The 20,179-nt window shown below is 43.4% G+C and overlaps 1 protein-coding gene across 2 annotated transcripts; it reads left to right on the plus strand.

The window, feature by feature from the left end:
• Positions 1-11,419: 11,419 nt before the first annotated feature.
• Positions 11,420-18,875, plus strand: LOC119322280. Of its 2 annotated transcripts, none has more exons than XM_037595777.1 (5): positions 11,420-11,612; positions 17,266-17,513; positions 17,613-17,824; positions 17,955-18,216; positions 18,339-18,875. In XM_037595777.1, the coding sequence occupies exons 1-5, from the start codon at positions 11,528-11,530 to the stop codon at positions 18,633-18,635; spliced, it is 1,104 nt and encodes a 367-aa protein (XP_037451674.1). In that variant the 5' UTR covers positions 11,420-11,527; the 3' UTR covers positions 18,636-18,875. The 2 variants fall into 2 exon arrangements, with proteins under 2 accessions (XP_037451674.1, XP_037451672.1); XM_037595775.1 differs by having other exon boundaries at positions 11,422-11,612; positions 17,260-17,513.
• Positions 18,876-20,179: the final 1,304 nt, after the last annotated feature.

Raw genomic sequence — 20,179 nt, forward strand, 5'->3', positions numbered from 1 at the left:
CGGCGGTGACTGCAGCGGAGGCGATAGGAGGAGAGATGCGGGCGCACAGGAGGGAGAGAGAAAGAGAGAGAGAGAGAGAGAGAGAGGGAGATGGCCACGGCCCGTTAAGTGGACCTTCTTTGTCGTCTGCAAGCAGACGGCAAAGAGGGCGACCGTTATGGCTGGCCCAGGTCTCCTCTTTGCCATCCGCTAGCGGACAGCAAAGGAGGAACATTGTCGTACGCTAGCAGATGGCAAAGTTTTCACCTCTTTGTCGTCTACTAGCAGACGGCAAAGAAGCTGACCTAGCCACGCCGTGCCCTATGGGGCCCACCTAGCTCTTTGTCATCTGCTAGCAGACGGCAAAGAGGGCGACTGTTAGGGCTGGCCCACGTCTCCTCTTTGCCGTCCGCTAGCGGACGGCAAAGGAGGAACATTGTCGTCCGCTAGCAGACAGCAAAGTTTTCACCTCTTTGCCGTCTGCTAGCAGACGGCAAAGAAGCTGACCTAGCCACACCGTGCCCTTTGGGTCCCACCTAGCTCTTTGTCATCTGCCTTTTATTTCTTTGCCGTCTGCTAGCAGATGGCAAAGAAGCTGACCTAGCCACGCCGTGCCCTATGGGGTCCACCTAGCTCTTTATCGCCTGCCTTGTATTTCTTTGCCGCTGACGGCAAATACCCTTTTTGCCGTCAGCTCTTTCTTTGCCGTCGGCTTCCTCAAAGCGGATGGCAAAGAACCTCTTTTCCATCAGCTGGCAGACGGCAAAATGCCAGATTCCAGTACTGTATGATCATGCAAAGCAATATGACAATGAATACTCAAGTCATTAAAACAAGAGTGGTGGAAGTTGCATGGCAATATATCTTAGAATGGCTATGGAAATGCCATAATAGGTAGGTATGGTGGCTGTTTTGTGGAAGATATAATAAGGCTTATGTATGATAGAGCATATCATATCACGGGGTTTGGATGCACTAGCGAAGTTTGCACCGACTCTCGAGGTGAGAAAGGGCAATGCACAGTACCGCAGAGGCTAGCAAATTGCAGAAAGGTAAGAGTGCGTATAATCCATGGACTCACATTAGTCATAAAGAACTCATATACTTATTGCAAAAGTTTATTAGCCCTCGAAGCAAAGTAATACTACGCATGCTCCTAGGGGGGTTGGTAGGAGTTAACCATTGCGCGCCCCCAACCTTCACACAAAGATACACAATCAAGGATAAATTGTGCTCCGACTTCCCGGCATAACGAGACACTATACATGCATGCTTCAGGAATCACAAACCTTAACACCAATATTCTTACTAACCACAAACGTTTACTAGTACCTCCCACATATTCCATCTCTATATAGCAAAACTATTGCAAGGAATCAAACATCTCATATTCAGTGATCCATAAGTTTTATGTAGGATTTCATGACTAATCATGTAATTGACCAATTAATCTTGACTCTCTAAATAGAAATAAGTGAAGCATGAGAGTTTAATTCTTTCTATAAAAGATCATGCTCTAACAAATATAAGTGAAGAAAAAGATCATTATACAAACAACGGTTTTCTATGTGAAGAGACACAGGCAATCCAAACTTCAAATGATATAAGTGAAGCACATGAAGCATTCTAGAAAGCCATATTCAAAATATATAAGTGAAGTGCAATGAGCATTGTATAAATCAACCATGGACTATCTCATACCATCATGGTGCATAAAAGAAAAGTGAAAACTAAGCACAAAATACGCTCCAAGATTTGCACATATCACATGAAACAAACGAAGACGAAAACATACCGATACTTGTTGAAGAAAGATGGGATGTCTTCCGGGGCATCCCCAAGCTTAGACGCTTGAGTCTCCTTGAATATTTACTTGGGGTGCCTTGGGGCATTCCCAAGCTTGAGCTCTTGCCTCTCCTCCTTTTCCTCATATCGAGACCTCCTCGATCTTTGATCACTTCATTCACACAAAACTCAACAAAAAACTCGGTAAGATCCATTAGTATAATAAAGCAAATCACTACTCTAAGTACTGTTGAAAACCAATTCATATTTTGTTTTTGCATTGTATCTACTGTAATATAACTTTTCCATGGCTCATACCACCGATAAAAATAGATAGTTTCATCAAAACAAGCAAAGCAATGCATCAAAAACAGAATCTATTTTAAACAGGACAGTATGTAGCAATCTGAAAATCTACCATACTTCTGGTACTCTAAAAATTCTTAAAAATTTAGGAATAAAGAAAAAATTAGTATAGCAATAGTTTGCAAAAAGTTTCAGAACCTTTTGACGTTCCAGTAAAAAATGAAAATTCACGCGCTACAGCCAAAGTTTCTGTTTCTGCACCGCACATACCAACAAGCAATCTACCCATCCTAAAGGCAAATCTGGGCACATTATTTTTATAATACAATGGAATTGTACAAGGGGATAATTATTTTTGTGAGAATCTTCATGAAAAATTCTACATTGTTTCCATGAGCATGAACAAGTGTTCAAGGTCGACCCTCACTTCTCCAATGCATCACCTTTCAACCGCTTCTCTTTTTATGAAGTTTTAAGTTCCCCTCTATATTTTCTTTTGTTTTTAAACTTGATAAAAGCACTCAACATACATAAATGACTCTCTAAAACTTCCGGGTTGTCTCCCTCGCAGCGCTTTCTTTAAAGCCATTAAGCTAGGCATAAGCGCTCAAGTAATGGATCCATGCGGATCCCAAGGTATATCAAAGCCAATTTTAATTAGCAATGATTTGGCATTTATTAATGAGCACAAAGCAACATATATCATGCAATGACGAAGTCTAACTCTCTTCCTATGCATCGGCATATCATAAAAGAACAATTCATGCACATCAAGTAATGGCCAATACATATCATAAGTAGTTTCTTGCAATTTTATCGTGTTGGAAACATAGAGAGGTGGAGATGTAGTTCCTCTCTCATAATAATTGCAAGTAGGAGAAGCAAGCACATGCATATTATATTCATCAAAATCATCATGTGCAATGGTAAAAAGCAACCCATCAATATAATCCTTAATAAGAGCAAACTTCTCTGATATAGTGTAGTTTGGAGAATTCAAAAAGATAATAGGACTATCATGCGTGGGTGCAATAGCAACAATTTCATTCTTAACATAAGGAACTATAGCAATTTCATATCCATAAGCATCATTCATATTGGCATCATGGCCACAAGCATCAAGTTCATCAAAAAGGGATATTTCAAAGGAATCAATGGGATCATAGCAATTATCATAGCATTCATCCTTCGGTAAGCATGAAGGGACATTAAATATTGTATGAGTTGGAGAGTTACTCAAATTAGAAGGTGGTCACGGGTAGCTAGTCCGCTCTTCCTCCTTTTGTTCTTCGCTCTCCTCATCATCTTTTTCATCCAATGAGCTCATAGTTTCATCAATTCCTTCTCCATAGACTCCTGCAAAATATTAGTCTCTTCTTGGACAGCGGAGACTTTCTCAATAAATATATCAATATCGGAATTGTATTTGTAATTATCATAGCAATATTTAAGGATGGCAAAATTTTCAGGTCTATAAACATCATCATTAAAAGCTTCATACTTTAAAAACAAAGATTCAATTTCATAAGCACCCTTAAAAGCAACAAATTCTTCTATTCGTTCCACATCATAGTAATCATATCTACCATAACCATAAGAATCTAAGGTTTCATTATCATTAAATTTGCATGAAAAGGGAAGGTGTGGAGCATTCATCCTAGAACAACAAGTAAAATCATATCTCTGACATAAACTCCAAGTGTACCAATGCAACATATCAATTTGATCCCATAATAATTTCCCTTTTTGTGTCAAGCGATAATCCCTAAAGTATTCACGTTGATCCAACGTTACTCCCATTATCATGTTGAATGGGGTTTTCTCGGGATTATCAAAGTAGTGCATATTTTTCACATAATGATCATCGAGGGTTTTAGGAGGTTCCCCATCTCCATGAGTAGCAAGTACAACAATTTTTTTTGGTGTTTCATGTTCCATATCCACAACTAAAGATAGAGAACAACTTAAAACAGGAAATAAAAACTACTTAGTGATAAAGCAAACAAGCACACACGAGAATATTCACCCCTCGCTGTTGCTCCCCAGCAACGGCGCCAGAAAAAGGTCTTGATAACCCACAAGTATAGGGGATTGTTTGTAGCCTTCTTCGATAAATAAGAGTGTCGAACCCAACGAGGAGCTAAAGGTAGAACAAATATTCCCTCAAGTTCTATCGACCATTGATACAACTCTACGCACACTTTCACGTTTTCTTTACCTAAAACAAGTATGAAACTATTTTACAAGAATAAAACTATGAGTTCTTTGCGAGAATAAAACTACGGATAAATTGTGAGTTAATAAAGATAGGTACCTTTTGTCAACAAGAAAGTCATTGGTCCCTAGGTAATCGATAACAACTACCGGCAATCATTCTTGTAATTTTATATGAGGGAGAGGCATGATAACATACTTTCTCTACTTGGATCATTTGCACTTATGATTGGACCCCTAGCAAGGATCGGCAACTACTAAAGATCATTAAGGTCGTGAAACCCAACCATAGCATTAAGTATCAAGTCCTCTTTACTCCCATACGCCATAACCCACTTATCCGCGTTTAGGCTGTTGTCACCCCCGCAACACTAACAATAAGCAAACCATGAATATATTGCAACACTCTACAGCGGGGGCCCCTCACGTTTGCGCGAGACAGAGGGCACCGTAGGACAGCACCAAAAATAAAATATACAGTCATACCAACCAAGATCACGATTAACCCACGGGACAAAATGGATCTACTCAAACATCATAGGATAGCCAAATATCATTGATAAATAATATATGGAGTTGAGCACCATGTTTAAGTAGAGATTATAGCAGGGAGAAGGGGTGTTACACCGCTGCGTAGAGGGGGAGAGAGTTGGTGTTGAGGGTAGCAAGATTGTTGATGTAGATCTTCATCACGATCCTAACCGGGGGAGAGAGCCCCCCTCCTCCTTCTTCTTCTTCCTTGGCCTCCCCCTAGATGGGAGGAGAGTTCCTCCTTTGGTCCATGGCCTCCATGGCGACGGAGGGGCAGGAGCCCCTCCGAGATTGGATCTCCCTCTCTGTTCTCTTCTGTGTCGTGTTCCCCAGATCTGACCTTTCACGGTTTCTTAAATTTCCGGAGATCCGTAACTCTGATTGCGCTGAAATTTTTACATGATTTTTTTCATAAATTATCTTTCTTGCGCTAGAAGAAAGGCTCCAACCGACGTTCTAGGAGGGCACAAGACACCAGGGCGCGCCTGGGGCCTATGGCATGCCCTATTGGGTTGTGGGCTCTATGGGCCCCCATTTGCGTTGATTCCACCTCCCAAAAATCACATAAATTCCAAATTAATTCTACGTAAATTTTTATCACGTTTGGACTTCATTTGGTATGAATTTTCTGTTATACAAAAACATGCAAAAAACATGAACTGGCACTAGGCACTGGATCAATAGGTTAGTCCAATAAATCATATAAAAAGTTGCCAAAAGTATGTGAAAGTTGTATAATATTGACATGAAACAATCAAGAATTATAGATACGATGGAGATGTATCACGCACGCACAAAAAACACATTTTTTTTCAGCGCGGTGCTTATATAGCGCGGCTGTTGGAGATGCTCTTAGCATGGTAGATGTTGATCTTTTTCATATAAATAAGGTCAAACTTTATGAAGTTTGACTTTAGACAATTCTTATATGCAGAGTAAAAGGACCGGAGGAAGTATTTAACATGCCTTTCCATTTGATTTAACAATGGCACTGTTTGGATACTCTAACTTAGCTAGAGGTTAGAGTTAGTTTCTAGCTCATGACAGTTAAAGGGGGGGAAGGGGAGAGAGAGAGAGAGAGAGAGAGAGAGAGAGAGAGAGAGAGAGATTGGTGGAATAGTTGATTGTATTTCTTGAGCCTCGTTGGCATATATATAGGACTACATGGTCATCTTGGAGTACAAGTCAAGGTAGAATAAATCCTATGCTATCCTACATTTCCTAAATAACAATGATACTCAACAATGACTAACCCTAAACTAACTCTAGACAAAGAGGTGTTTGGATGACCTGACCGAGTTCATGTGTTAAACAACTTGTAGATCTTGCGTCATGGCCGTGGGCTTTAAAATGTTGTTCCCGTGTCTTTTTGGGTGCCAGTAGCAAGGAGGAATTATGGTAAAGACCTTTGTATTTTTCTTATATGCGTGTTAACAAGGCTGAATTAAAACATCCAGTAATTCTCAAATTGAAGTTATCTGTGCTATTTGATTTAGATATTTCCATGCAGATGTGCATTTGGTTTTGTAGAGGAAAATAAAATTGTAAATATATATTCTTTGCCTGCATCAATTTGTGTGCAATGACAACCCTTTCTTTAGAAGAAAAAGTGAATACATAGGTCATGGCCTTTTAGGTTGTTAATAAATTTCTTCAAAGCTTTTGACAATTGTTGACAAATTACATGTGTTTTTCCTTTTCTATATTAACAATTTCCCGTGTGTGTACCCTCAGTCTGAATCATACCACGATGTACCTTGTCATTAACTTTCTTTACTGAGAACTACTTATATTTCATACTATTGATCATATGAGCAAGATGGGCCATTGAGTGCGGCAACGAGATTGGATTTGATAGATAGAGATGGTGGGCAGAAGAAGAACAAGGAGGGTGATATAATGGTAAAGAAAAAACTTGAACATCTTTCAATACATGTTTAGTATAATTGGTTATGCCCCATTGCAACGCATGGGCAATTACCTAGATCCAAACTTGTTGGTTTGGTATGTGCTTTTGATTCATTTTCCCCATGGAATCAGAATGTTGTAATGGCATAAGTATAGCCCGATGTTTTTGCATCTTTAATTGGTAATATGACTGCATTACAGTGCTTCCCATTGGAACCTGCGATTTATGGTGATGCCATGTACTCCCTCCGTTCCAATTTACTCGTCGTGGTTTTAGTTCAAATTTGAACTAAAACCACGACGAGTAAATCGGAACGGAGGGAGTAGCTGAGTTATGATTTGTTGGTCATGCAATTATTTTTTTCCTTGTGTTTTGTATAGATTGATGGAAGATCTTTGTACAGAACTGAAGATTAGGAGGAACAGAAACATAAGAAACAGTTCAGCAAGTCTTGTGATGAAGGCAACATTACTTTTCTGGTCCATTTTTGTCATATGATTGCTGTAACATCAATTGTACATCCGTTCCAAGAAAAATAGCAAATTGTACATATGCAAATGGTCGAGTGAAATTGTGAATTGATTTTTTCAATGAATAAAAATGTGGGCTTTTCTATACTTATGCATGATTACATCATATTTGTTTTGATCATTTCCACGGATCTGGACAGGGAAGTTGGATTCTTCCTTACTAGAGACGACCGATAAAGATGATTGAAAGGCTCTTTCCAAGCACAAGGTAAATCTTGTGCATTTAACTTTTTAGTATAATTTTTCCAGTATGATGTTTATTTTCTGAAAACTATATCGCCGTTGTAGTTTATCTGATGAAAATGACATTCTATGCTTGGTACTGATTTATATCTATACCTTATCTAGACATATTAATTGGAGAAATTCATGCTAAGTTTTGATCTACAGATGTCTAAGCCACTAAACTTAATTGTAAAACTGTCATAACTTAATATTTATGTAGAAGAAGAGCGGAAAGAAATCAGCAGCAGCATGCATGGCTTCTGTAAAAAGGTGATGGCACTTTTAGTTCTTTAGCAAATCGGTCGAGTTTTGCTCATATGTTGTTAGCCCGATGCATCGATCCGTGGTGAGCAAAACTCGACCAATACATAAATCACAAAATAATATACTATGCACCTCTGCCTTACCCAGTGTGTGATCCTGCTGGAATTCTGCCTGAGCGTGCTGCCAAGTAGATTTTTTTTTTCATTCTGATGGGCAGTTGTGGTTTTCAGTAGCAAAGTCTTGGGGTTGGAAATGAAAAGTACTTCTCTTTTTTATTTCATTTGGTTGTGCTGCTTCATCTTCATAGCACAAATGGGCTTGCGCTAATGTCTAAGACAGGAGCAATTATGCATTTGTCACGGGTTGTATTGTATATATTTCTTGGTATTATTTTTGATGAAAATGCATGAGTGAGCTGGATTCATTACTTTTTGAGAAGGAAATAATGGTGCGTTTGGTTGGCGGAAAAATGTGTTCCAGCGGTTATGATGGAAAACTATAGCGAGCGGTTATTTCGGCCACGATGGTTGTTGTAAGAGCGCTTTGTCTATCCTTTTGTAATGCACAGGCATGTTTGCTATATATTATTATTGTGGACAACAAAAATTCAAAAAAATTATTTCAGGCAAGATTCCAAAATCAATGAAGTATTTATGGGCTGGTTAGGACGGTGCTCATATTGTTTGAAACTGAACTATTTTAATCTCAAGTTGTGCTACCGATGGGTGCGCTGCTGATCATGCGAGAGAATTAGGACAAAACAAAGTAGCTATTGTTAGCGGTGTGCAGGGGTTGTGGAGCGTCTCTATGAATTATGACAAATCAAACTCTGCCATTGGTGTGCACTATTAGCTAGGCAAGCATGAAGATTAATTACAAAGCCTGACAGTCTATGCGCAATAGTGTTAAAAGCAAGATACTATCCAGATGGTAAACTTGAGGATACCGTTTTCGCCGGAAATGCTTCTTCTTCTTGGCAAGCTATTAGCTACGGTCTTGAACTCTTGAAAGAAGGGTCTGATTTGGAGAGTTGGGAACGGAAGAAATATACGCGTTTGGCGCGACAATTGGATACCCAGACCCTTCTCCTATAAACCATTCACTTTACAAGGGAGGTGCAGAATCCGCTCCGTCTCAGATTTGCTTAATGAGAACGGTTCATGGAAGGTTGGCTTGTTACATGAATTCTTTATGCCAGCGGATGTTGTGGAGATTTTGAAAATCAGGGCGTCGCCAAGACAGGAGGATGATACGTTGGCGTGGGGCCCTGGCAAGTTTGGGGCCTTTTCAGTGAGGAGTGCATACCAGTTTGGCTTCGAGGAAGCTCACAGAAGCACTTCGACGGGCTCCAGCTCATGTCCAGATGGGTGTCGGGACTGCTGGAAATTTATATGGTCGACTGATGTTCCTCCCTCAGTTCGTAATTTCGCATGGCGGGTCGCTACAAACTCTCTGCCTACATGGAGTAACAAGCATATAAGAGGGCTGGAAACTAGTGATTTGTGCCCTGTGTGTTCGATAGAGTCTGAGGACTGCTTCCATGCACTATGTCGCTGCACCCTTTCGAGAGCTCTCTGGGATGCTATGTCAGAAGTATGGACTCTACCGAATATTACTACCGTGCAGAATACAGGTGTCGAGTGGCTGTTGCATGCTCTTGCTCCTCTGCCAGATATTGAGCGTTCAATGCTTCTCATGACATTGTGGAGGGCGTGGCACATACACAATGAGATTGTCCATAATAAATCCCCGCCACCCATGGAGGCTTCTCGAAGGTTCTTGATGAGCTACTTGGACTCTCTAATTGGCATTAAAACTGATCTAATTGCTGATGCTAGCAAAGGGAAGTCAACCATAACATATATTCCAGTTCGGCCACATGAGGTAATGGTCGTAGCAGACCCCAAGTGGTCTGCTCCTAAGCCCGGCTGGGTTAAGTTGTGTACTGATGGTTCATTTGTTGTTGATGGATCGGCCGGTGCCGGAATGGTGTTAAGAGACGACAAGGGAGCTATCATCTTCTCTTCCTGTAGGCAGTTATTTTTTTGCCGGGATGCACTTGAAGCTGAATTATGTGCATGCATGGAAGGTTTATCTTTCTCCATCCAGAGAAGTGAGTTACCAGTGCAGATCGACATGGATTCTATAATTGCAGTGAATTTGATCCAGGCTTCAGAGGTTGACAGATCGATATATTCGTCTATCATCAAGGAGATTAGATATCTTATGTCTCTACGTGAAAATTGTATTACTCATGTAAGTCGTAGCCAAAACAAAGTTAGTGATAGCTTAGCTAAATTTGCTCGTAGTGAGGGTAGAACCATAACTTGGTTAGGTTCTGGTCCTCCTGAGGCTTTGGAACTAGCTGCGATTGATTGTAAGGACTTTGGTGGATGAGTAATACAAATTTCTACCCGCAAAAAAAAAACTCTGCCATTGGTGAGTAGCATCTGTTTTTCTTCAAAGGCATGTGGCAACGCATGGGCGTTCTACTAGTGTCACATACTCCCTCCGTTTCATAATGTAAGAAGTTTTTTGACACTACACTAGAGTCAAAAAGCGTCTTACATTATGGACCGGAGGGAGTAGTATATAAGATGATCTCGAGAACTTAACTAAAACATAGATTCATACATTAATTTTTCCACCTCCGCGTCTGTCGCAGCAATACCTCTCTGGCCACCGTCAAGGCAATGTCAGACGTCTGCAGTCCCCATCCGCTGTCCTGCCTGCCTTGGACTACGCCACCATTCATCTAGGATTCGTCTGCAGCTAGGTACTCTCCGCCCCCTGTTGACGCCGTCCATGGTAGACAGTGATGGAGGATGAGTTGATGTGTGACGTGTGGAAGGTCTACGGACTTTGTGGGCATGAGGCAAGGGGGCTCTACGTTTTGGCAAAACATGCATGCTTTGTTTCATGCACTTCGCGCCCTACGACTTGCCAGTCATTCATGATCGCAAAGTGAAGTCGCTAACCCATCGTTGATACACCATCTTCAACTCGGTCATGAAGTTTTACGATGCGATTGCACAAATGGAGAGAAGGTGGCCACCTGGCTCGCACACCATTGACATCATGAGTTTTGCTTCTTGTTGCTCCACATATTGATCAATTCTTTGATTCACTCAATGTTGCAACCTGATAATCGTCACATTGTATAGCCTGGATGTGCTTGAATTGTGTTATTTTTTATAATTATTTTGAGAGTTTGACTTAATAAAAATAAGGACGGGTGTTTAAGCGGAGATGCCCTAAGTCGTGTGTTCATATGTGTGAATTATATACTTGAGCGGTTGCATCTCTGAAAAAGAAAACTGCGGAGCTATTGTCAATAGCAGCGGCAGCTAGTCCGGACGTGTCCGCCGGGCACGGCTGGCCGTTGAACTCGCGGTCAGGGCTGATGCTAATCCCGTGAACCGGTCCTGTCCAAGTAGTACTTCAACATGCACGTCGCACTTTTCACCGTTCCACGGCGTCGACCCGTAGGAGCCTGGTTGCGAATTGGTCCATAGAGGGGTCTCCGCATACCCTGAGCGAATCACCACCGTCAAAAAGAAGAAAACCCTGGGCAAGAGAGCGGCTCGTGTGACTTGCGCGCCAACGGGACAGCAGCGATGCCGCCCATGCCGCCATGCCGGCGGCTAAGGTTCGACTTGGACCCAGCTCTATATAATAGCACGCACGCCGCTCTCGTGCATCAGCTGCACACATTCGATCCAACGCCCAACCGTCATCGTGCTAGTTGCTTCGCTCTGCTGTATTTGGTGCGCCTGATCTGGCCATGGCAGGGCCGGGCGAGAAGCCGTCGTCCACCTCCGCCAACGGCACGAAAGCCCCGCTGCCTCCGGCCGCTCCCGGCGGCTCCGGTATGTACCACCGCCTCCTCTCTCCTCTCGCTCGCTTCTGGATGGTGAGTTCGTGAAGGTCTCGCGCGTGGTGATCGGCTTTCTTCCCAGAAATTTGACGTCTGGGTACCGCGGTCCCGTTGCCATCTCTGATTCTTTGGCTTATTTCCTTGTTTCTTCCACGTTGCACTTTGCTGTAAGAAGAGGCTCTTGCCGCACCGCGTGGTTCTTTGCATTTTTCCTGCCGTCGGCGCCTCGAGATCGACCGTCCGTCAGACAGGGAGACATGGGGATATTGCTAACGGGGGTCCGCCGGTCGAGGCGATTTGTCCTTTTGTTGACTTGGGGCGGCGATCTCGATGCTTTGCGTACTTCCAAATTTTGCGCAATTTGCGTCAGCCACGAAATATACTGTCGGGGGTCGGTTGTCTTCTAGCAGTAACTTCGCAAGGCACGCAGCCACACGAATGTTTTCTTTCCTTTTACACGGTACACACCCATATACAGTCACCTATATGAATATACACATGCATATCCTACCTCTATAAAACACAAGATTGATCCGGTACATAATTTTAAGATTGGCAAAGTCAGAATAGACACCTCATAATCAAGGGAAGCGTCCCCTCCGACTGAACGAACATCACCCAAGGAGTTGAAATAAATTAAGGAGGCTACGACCACCAATGTCCAGTTTAGAATTTAAACACGAATGAGCTGATTTCATCCAATAAAGCTAACCATTTGATCAGGTTCAGTCCGCGTTTTCCTTTATGAATTACAAGTATGAATTCTGCATCGAGCACCGTACGACAAAACTACTTTAGCAAACGTTTGCGGGTAGCAAGTCTCGGTGGCAATTAGTGTGGACGTTCTAGGACAGTTGACCTTTAGGCTGGGGTAAAAACCCTTTTCGAAAAAAAGGACAGTTGACCGTTATTAATTAGTAGCCTATACTACATCAGCATGTTTGACTTCCCTATATGGAGGTAAAGAAAACCCCAACTTGTACTTTGAGTTTTGAACAATGCTAGTATATAATTTTGTGATAATATACTTTTCCCAGCATATGTGTATTCTTTTATAAAATTTGTTTAAGATGTTGCTTTCTCTAGACGGATATACATAGGGCTTACTCCATCGATAAGATCAATAGTAATACATAAGATGTATGATACAAAAATTATACCATTGGTAACTCCTTTTTTACCTCTCTTTTTTAAAATTTCTTTTAAATCAAACACATTAACGTGCGGGAGAATGGCGGCCAGCCAGCATGGCCACGTGGTGCATGCTGGTTGGTCGCGGTGGGAAACTTTTTGATTTTTTACTTTGGAGATTATTTTTGAAAAATGGAAGTGAGACTTTTTTTGAGAAAAAAATTTAGAGATTATTTTTGGAAGTGGCATTTTAATATATATTTTTTAGAAACTTTTTAGGCCTTTATCTTGAGATGGATGTGATGTCCATATTTTTTTGGTAGATGCGAGTGAGACTTCTTTTTCCTTTTTGAGTAAAGTTTTTTAGTTTTTTTTTCCTTTTGAGATGGATGTGATGCCCACATGATACGAGATTTTTAAAAATAAAAATTGAGATGAAGATGAGTTTATTTTCTGATAACATACATTCAAGTAAGGTCATTTTTTTCTTCTTCTTTTTTCCTTTCAGAGGAAGAAATGCGTGCACAACTTCCTCTAAGGCCCGCAATGGCGGGCCCCAACCACTGGTAAACACAATTGTGAACCTTTGTAACGCACATGTCATGTATTATTGGTCTGCGTGATGATCAAAATAAAGTTCAACATACGTATTAGACTCTATATCAGGCTGGGGACGTATTTGTTATGGAATGATGTTCAATATAATTGGTTTTTAGTTGTAATAATTAATTGTTATTTGTTGTGAAAAACATTATAACTCTTGGGTCCTGAGAAAACAAAAACATTTCAAAACTAAGGTACGAGCAATGACATCAGTGTAATAAATGGTGCCTTTAAAACTTCAAAATGTTTTAATCCTCTGATCGCATATTTGATTTACTATCCATCTTCACGGTCAGCTTTCTCTTGAAGAGCGCTTTGATAATTGAAACTATATACCATATATGTATGTTTCGATGAAGAAAAACCATCTTGAAAGTTGTCACCTAGTGATTAAGGAATTAGCCATTCAATTGGCACGATACAATGACAAACTCATTTACTAGAGAAAAAATGTCTATATATATCCAAGTACTCCCTCCGTTCGGAATTACTTGTCGCGAAAATGAATGTATCTAGACGTATTTTAGTTTTAGATACATCCATTTTCAAGACAAGTAATTCTGAACGGAGGGAGTAGTTTCTAAGTCAACGGCGAAAACAACTTTTAGATGAAAAGACTGACGATTTAGTGTTAATTTGCGGATTTGAAAAAAGTTCACATGGCAAATTCATTTACTACTCCCTCCGTTCCTAAATGTAAGTCTTTGTAGAGATTCCACTATAAAACGCATACGGATGTATATAGATGCATTTTAAGTTTAGATTCATTCATTTTGCTCCGTATATAGTTCATCTAGTGGAATCTCTACAAAGACTTATACTTATTTAGGAACGGAGGGAGTATGGGAACAACGACGGCAACGAAAATCAACACCGTCAGTCTATCTAGTTTTCGGCCACCATGTGGCCCATTCTTGTTCCAGGCCTGATTTATGGGGAAAAACTAATGGATCGAGACTCACCCATAAAAAGGGTCCAGCTCCTATTTGGCGCTACTTTTAGTGTTATTGGTACATGGCGCCCACGTCTAGTTAGGGTCGCTGGTAATGGGCTAGAGACAATCGCCATCGCGTTTCTGGTTTTGTGTATATCCAACGCCGGTTTTTTGGAAGCTTCCAGAAGTTTTTGTTGTTTTTTTCCTTGTTTTATATTTGTTTGTTTTTTCATTTTCCATTTCCCTCCTTTTGTGTATTTTTAATGTGTGAACTTTGTTTTCCAAATCCATGAACTTCTTCAAATGCATGACTTTTTTCCAAATTTGCATATATATTTTTAATTCATGAACTTTTTCCAAATTTGTGAACCTTCTTTTCAAAATTTATCAACCTTTTTAAACATCCGCATACTCATTTCAAATTCTGTTCACTTTTTCCAAAATTAATATTTTTATTTTCCATAGTCAACTGCCAATGGTCCTAGGTCAACGGTCAATTGGTCAAACGACGGTCGGGTCAACAGCCACCCGATCAACCGGTCCACTAGTTACTTGGGCCGGCCCATAGTGTAGTGATCGTATGAGAAACACCGGGTCTTAGACCTCTCATGATGGGTATTATCATAAGTTATTTTTTGAAAAGGACAAAGGTCATATATTAAATAGTACAAACCCACAAAAACATCCTTATAGAAATTGAAAAATACATCTAAATCCTTGAGGATGTCAAGCTGTTCTTCCTCTTACATCCATAGGCGGCAAACCGTGAGCAAAGCTTATGATGCCTCTGGGGCTCTCTCTTAGCGAACCAATATTCTTTAAGCACTGGAGCTTATAGAAGTAGCGGTTGAAAAGTTGTCGATGTAGATCAGAAGACGGTTGTGATCACGATCTGTGTAGCAAATATCAATGCATATAATGTTAGTGTATGATAACTCTATGGTGCATAGTATCATAGGGTACTTTAGATGATGTAATTGATTACTTTGTTGACTCATACTAACACCTCATTATTATGATATGGTATAATAATCTGATACTAGTACCTTCTCTTTCTTAAATTAGTGTTTTTTCTTTTGCGGGGGTTCTTAACTTAGTCTTACGATCATGCCGACTCTATAGCGAAGTCTTGGCGAGCATCCCCTCCCCGTGCCCCCCGCGTCGCCCTCCCCGAGCGAGGCGACCGGGGCGGCTCCCCACCCCTTCCCCTCCCCGCGAGTCCCCGCCCCCCTTCCCCCTCGCCGCTGCCGCCGGCGGGCGCGGCCGGGCGTTGCCCGCGCGGCGCCCCGCAGTCCGGCGGTGGCGGCCCTCCTTCTTCACCCGTCGCTGGACCCCGGCTCGGGTGAGCGGTCCTGGCGGCGGAGCCCTTCGGCCGGCGGCGTTCCGGCGCGGATCTGGACGGCGGCGAGGCGGAGGCGTTGCCCCTTGGCGGCGGTGACGGCCCATGGCCTGCGGCGCTCGGCTGGCCCAGATCTAGGCCCTACGGGCCCGATCTGGGTCGGGGCGGGCCTGCTGGTGGCCGCAGTGGGCTGTTCTCCGGTGGTTTCCGGCGAGCTCCTCGCGACAGGGACGGCGGCTGCTGTGCCTCGACTGCTGCAGCACGGCGGCGAAGCTTCACGGGCCCACGCAGGGCCTGGCCGGACAGGGGGTCTGGTGTGCCTCTGCTGCTATGCCCGGTCTGCTACCGCCTAAGCCGGTGGAGGTTGTTCCCTCCCTCGTGGCTGCGGTGCTGCCGGTCCTTGTCTTCGGGTGTCTCGTTTGGATCCGGCCGGCCTCGCTTTGTTGGCCGTGGTGAGACGACGGCGGTGTCCTCGTGACTGTTGGCGCATGTTGGTGGGCGGCGGGTGTGGTGGAGCCGAAGGTTGGTCCTGGGTGGTGGGCGCGAGAGGTCGGGAGAAATCCATGTCGGGTCTTGCCGGCACCAACGCGGTGACGCCTGCGGGCGCCACCATCCTTCTTGAAGGGCGTCGGGTGACCCTCTCCCCCCTCTACCCTCCATGTACCGGGAGAAATCCTAGGACTCGTCCGGGCAGCAGCGTCGTCATCGTCGCATTCCTTCTTGAAGGTGGTGCTTGGTACACGACAACTCGGTGGCTTTGGAGCGTGGTGGTTATCTTCGGTGGGCGCAACGATCGCGGTGTGCCGTAGCTTTCGTCGATCCGGCGTTGTTGGCATTTCTTCTCTTATTTTCTCTTGTTATTTCTTTTGGGCGTGCTTGTGCTGTTTGCCCCAGCGTGGTTCGGATTGTTGTATCGGGTGGTTGCTATATCAATATAGCGGGGCGTAAGCCTATTTCGGTATAGCGAAGTCTTATAAGGCATCGCCGCCTGAAGTCCTTCCGGGGCAGCCAATTTTTTTCTCTCTATTTCCTTTTGTGTTTTCTTTGGTTCTTTTATTCCTTTTTGCGTTTGTGATGTTCTTTTTCTGTTTTCTCCTATTTAATAGGGGAAAATCTAAATAAGTTTTTAAAAATTATGTGAACATATATTAGAACACACATGAACAATTGTTTTCAAATGTATAATATATATGACATTTTTCGTCTGTAGTGGATTGTTTTAAATATGAGATGAGCATCTTTCGAATATACGGACATTATTTTAACGCACATTAAGATTTTCAGTTTTTATGTACATATGTATTTTTTTTCCGTATTTTAAAATTTTACTGATATATATAATTTTAAAAACAAAAAAATACAGTCGTCATACAGGAGATCCGACTCTACACAGCTCACTTAATTTTCATTTCTCATAGTCAACCCTTTTTCTATTAAAAAAAGAAAAATCAACTTGCCTTACTATAATCACTACATATAATTCTTTCTGTGGTTTTTTTTTTCTGTATATTGTACACATGACTATCACAATTCCGTATATTGAACCAGATTTGTGCCTATTTCCTCAAGTGTTTGTGGCATTCTCCATCTGAAACAAGTTCTGGAGTCTAACAAAATGATATCCTCTCATAGGTATAGCTAAAAGGCTTCCCCGCCTTGCATTTGTGTTCCTGCTTGCACTTCTGTACCGTCAGCTTCAGGCTCCGCCTCCAAAAATCTGCGGATCCCCAGACGGCCCTCCGGTCACCGGGACAAGGATCAGGCTCAGTGACGGCAGACACTTGGCTTACCACGAGTCCGGTGTCCCGAAGGAACATGCCAACCATAAGATCATCTTCGTCCATGGATTCGACTCATGCAGATACGACGCCCTGCGAGTATCACCCGTACGTCAGAATCATCAGTTGAATTGAACCTGAATGCGCTTTTCGTGCACATGGAACAATTGATCATACAGGAGTGTTGCTGCAAACTGTGACATGCAGGAGCTGGCGCAGGAGCTCGGTATCTACATTCTGTCCTTTGATCGACCTGGATACGGCGAGAGTGACCCTCATCCTGCAAGGACCGAGAAGAGCATCGCCCTCGACATCGCGGAGCTAGCTGATAGCCTGCATCTCGGGTCCAGGTTCTACCTCGTCGGGTTCTCCATGGGCGGCGAGATCATGTGGAGCTGCCTCAAGCACATCCCCCACAGGTACCACCCGCCAGACTTCTTCTCTACTTGACCCCACTGCACAGTGACAACTACGTCACTAATTGGAAAGCTTAGGGTTTTTTTTTTAGAATAATTGGAAAGCTTAGTGACAACTGCACTTTCATGACAGGCTTGCTGGGGTGTCTATCCTCGGCCCCGTGGGCAACTACTGGTGGTCAGGCTTCCCGTCGAACGTGTCGTGGGACGCCTGGTACCAGCAGATCCCTCAGGACCAATGGGCCGTCCGTGTTGCGCACCACGCACCCTGGCTGGCCTACTGGTGGAACACCCAGAAGCTCTTCCCGGCCTCGAGCGTCATCTCCTTCAACCCCGCCATCTTCTCCAGAGAAGACATGGCCATGATCCCCAAGTTCGCGTCTCGACCTTGCACGGTAATACTTACAGACCAGCGAACCAACCCCAGCGCTTGCATCTCTGAGAGCCACAGTGTGTGCTCCTTTGTTTGTCTCAATGACACACCCGTTGTTTGCATTTTTATTTTGTGTGTGCATAGAGCCAGGCGAGGCAGCAGGGGGAGCACGAGAGCCTGCACCGGGACATGACCGTCGGGTTCGGGAAGTGGGGCTGGAGCCCGCTGGAGATGGAGAACCCGTTCCCGGCCGGCGAGGCGGATGTGCACCTATGGCACGGCGCGGAGGACCTCATCGTGCCCGTTAGCCTGTCGCGGTACATCGCGGAGAGGCTGCCATGGGTGCGGTACCACGAGCTGCCCACGGCCGGGCACCTCTTCCCCGTCGCGGACGGCATGGGGGATGTCATCCTCAGGACGATGCTGCTGGAGGAAAACTAAAGTGGGTGTAAGCTAGAGGGAGTGACAGCGATGTTGTCTGCGTTTTCTTGTCTTCTTTGTACTAATGTTGTTGGTGTTTTTTCAACAACGGGACTCTTTTTCATTGAACAACGAGGCTGCTCCTATGTAGAAAGCTCATGACAATAACTCCATGCCTAGTTTCCCCCCAGCAGCTTCTTTTTTTGTTTTGAAGGAAACAGCAGGGCTCAGCTGCGTATTCCCCTGAGCAGCATTACCCTATCTGAATGGCAAGTTAGCAACAAAATCAGCAATACATGAGTTTAATTTTAATGGTATTTTTAGAATCAGGAATGAGCGAGCTGTATCATATCTTATGTTACCATCTTTTGCAATGAACTACTCCCTCCGTTCCTACATATTTGTCTTTCTAGAGATTTCAACAAGTGACTATATATGAAGCAAAATAATCGAATCTACACTGTAAAATATGTCTATATACATCTGTATGTGCTAGTCCATTTAAAATATCTAAAAAGACAAATATTTAGGAACAAAGGAGTATAAGAATATTTTACAATATAATTGATGTGTGCATCACTCAATGCAGAGGACAACAATTCCTCCTTTCCAGAACAATGATAATCTTGTTTACCAGACTATATTTTATCTACTTCCATAAATAAATAACACAGGCCAATTTTTTTTGTTTACAAGTGCATTTTGTACCAAAATAAATTCAGCATACCATGGTTCAACAACCAGTGTCCATCGCAGAGAAAAAGGTTCAACAACAATAGAGCCGCTGCCCAACCGGATTTGGTTCGATGGACGATGAATGGATTTTAATTGATCATCATGTCAATAAAAAATATAAAGCGAACGAAGTCAAATTGGACCTCCTACACCCGACCAAAAAAAAAAATCTCCTTTGATTGCATTTTTTTTGTTGGTAGCTTACCAAGCTGACCGCTTGGTAAAAAGAAAAATCTCCCTTGACCGAAAAAGGCTCACGCCCCGCTTTATAGATAAAGCCAATGCCAAAGCCAACATCCACAAGGTTCACACCACCAAGGTTCACACACACACAGTCCAGGAACAAACAAGCATCAAGGGTTAGTGCTGAGGGCACAGCTCAACAAGCCCAACACACACACAAAAAGCGGCACACACGCCGGGAGAGAGACGCCTCTAGTCGGGCTCCGGGGGAGGCGGCGGGAGCGGCGGAGCCAGGCGGAAGGCCAACGAACGAAGGTCGGAGAGGAGTCTGTCGATGGCATCCCGGTCCGGAGGGCGGCTAAGCGGCCGCCAGAGCTGCAAGTAACCACACATTTTGAAGATGGAGTCAGTTGCACGTCGAAGAGGCACCTTCTGAATGACAAGCTTATTGCGAACCGTCCACAACGTCCAAGCCAGCACCCCAACGCACAGCCATCTAATATGTCTGTAGCGTGGAGGGGAGGCCTGGATTTCCGCAAGCAAGTCGGGGAAGTTGTTATTACACCACTGTCCCCCAACCGTTTCGCGAAAACACGCCCATAGGAACTGTGCCGTGCAACAGGAGAAGAAGATATGATTGGCATCCT

Source organism: Triticum dicoccoides, chromosome 6B, assembly GCF_002162155.2.
Source record: "Triticum dicoccoides isolate Atlit2015 ecotype Zavitan chromosome 6B, WEW_v2.0, whole genome shotgun sequence".
Classification (NCBI taxonomy): Eukaryota; Viridiplantae; Streptophyta; class Magnoliopsida; order Poales; family Poaceae; genus Triticum; species Triticum dicoccoides.